General features: G+C 40.2%; 1 protein-coding gene across 3 annotated transcripts in view; it reads right to left on the bottom strand.

Annotated features, from left to right (window-relative positions):
• The window catches only part of LOC119588537 (FGGY carbohydrate kinase domain-containing protein-like), a 12,575-nt gene that overhangs the window by 9,594 nt on the left and 2,479 nt on the right, over positions 1-502 (bottom strand). For all 3 annotated transcript variants that reach the window (XM_037937175.1, XM_037937176.1, XM_037937174.1), the window contains exon 2: positions 115-302. In XM_037937175.1, the coding sequence (XP_037793103.1) occupies positions 115-297 (183 nt within the window). In that variant the 5' untranslated portion in view covers positions 298-302. The remainder of the gene's footprint in view (positions 1-114; positions 303-502) is intronic.

The following is a 502-nucleotide window of genomic DNA, read 5'->3' as shown; positions in this document are numbered from 1 at the left end:
TCTTTAAATTCATTACCATAACCATTACAAACTCAGAACTAAATAATGATATCAAGAAAGACAGTACCTCGATACAAAAATGAATTAAGCGTCAAAAAAAAAATTCCACGTTACCTTCACGGCCTCGCAAACAGCTTTCCAAATCTCCTCCGAATCCTGCTCGTAAAAGTCTGGCTTGGGGTTCGAGACGGTGATGGGTATAGTGTGCATTTTCATCACAGACCCCAGGCGAGACACCAAGCCCGCCCGGACGCTGCTTGTGCCGACATCAACCCCTATGTAGTACGTCTCACTCATGGTGTCTGCCGAGGGAAAATTTTATCTCACCGTTGGGGATATTTCAGTCTGTATGTCATGTTGCTTGTGTCACTTTTGCAGTCTTGGGGTGTAGATAATATCAAGTTTTTTATTATCTACTCGGTTAGTGTGTGAGGTGTATAAATGTTACATCTGATGACACTATCTACATTAATTACATTAATATAGTAATATATTACAACAA

Source organism: Penaeus monodon, chromosome 24 (genome assembly GCF_015228065.2).
Source record: "Penaeus monodon isolate SGIC_2016 chromosome 24, NSTDA_Pmon_1, whole genome shotgun sequence".
Taxonomy (NCBI): Eukaryota; Metazoa; Arthropoda; class Malacostraca; order Decapoda; family Penaeidae; genus Penaeus; species Penaeus monodon.
This window is presented reverse-complemented; position numbering and strand designations above follow the sequence as displayed.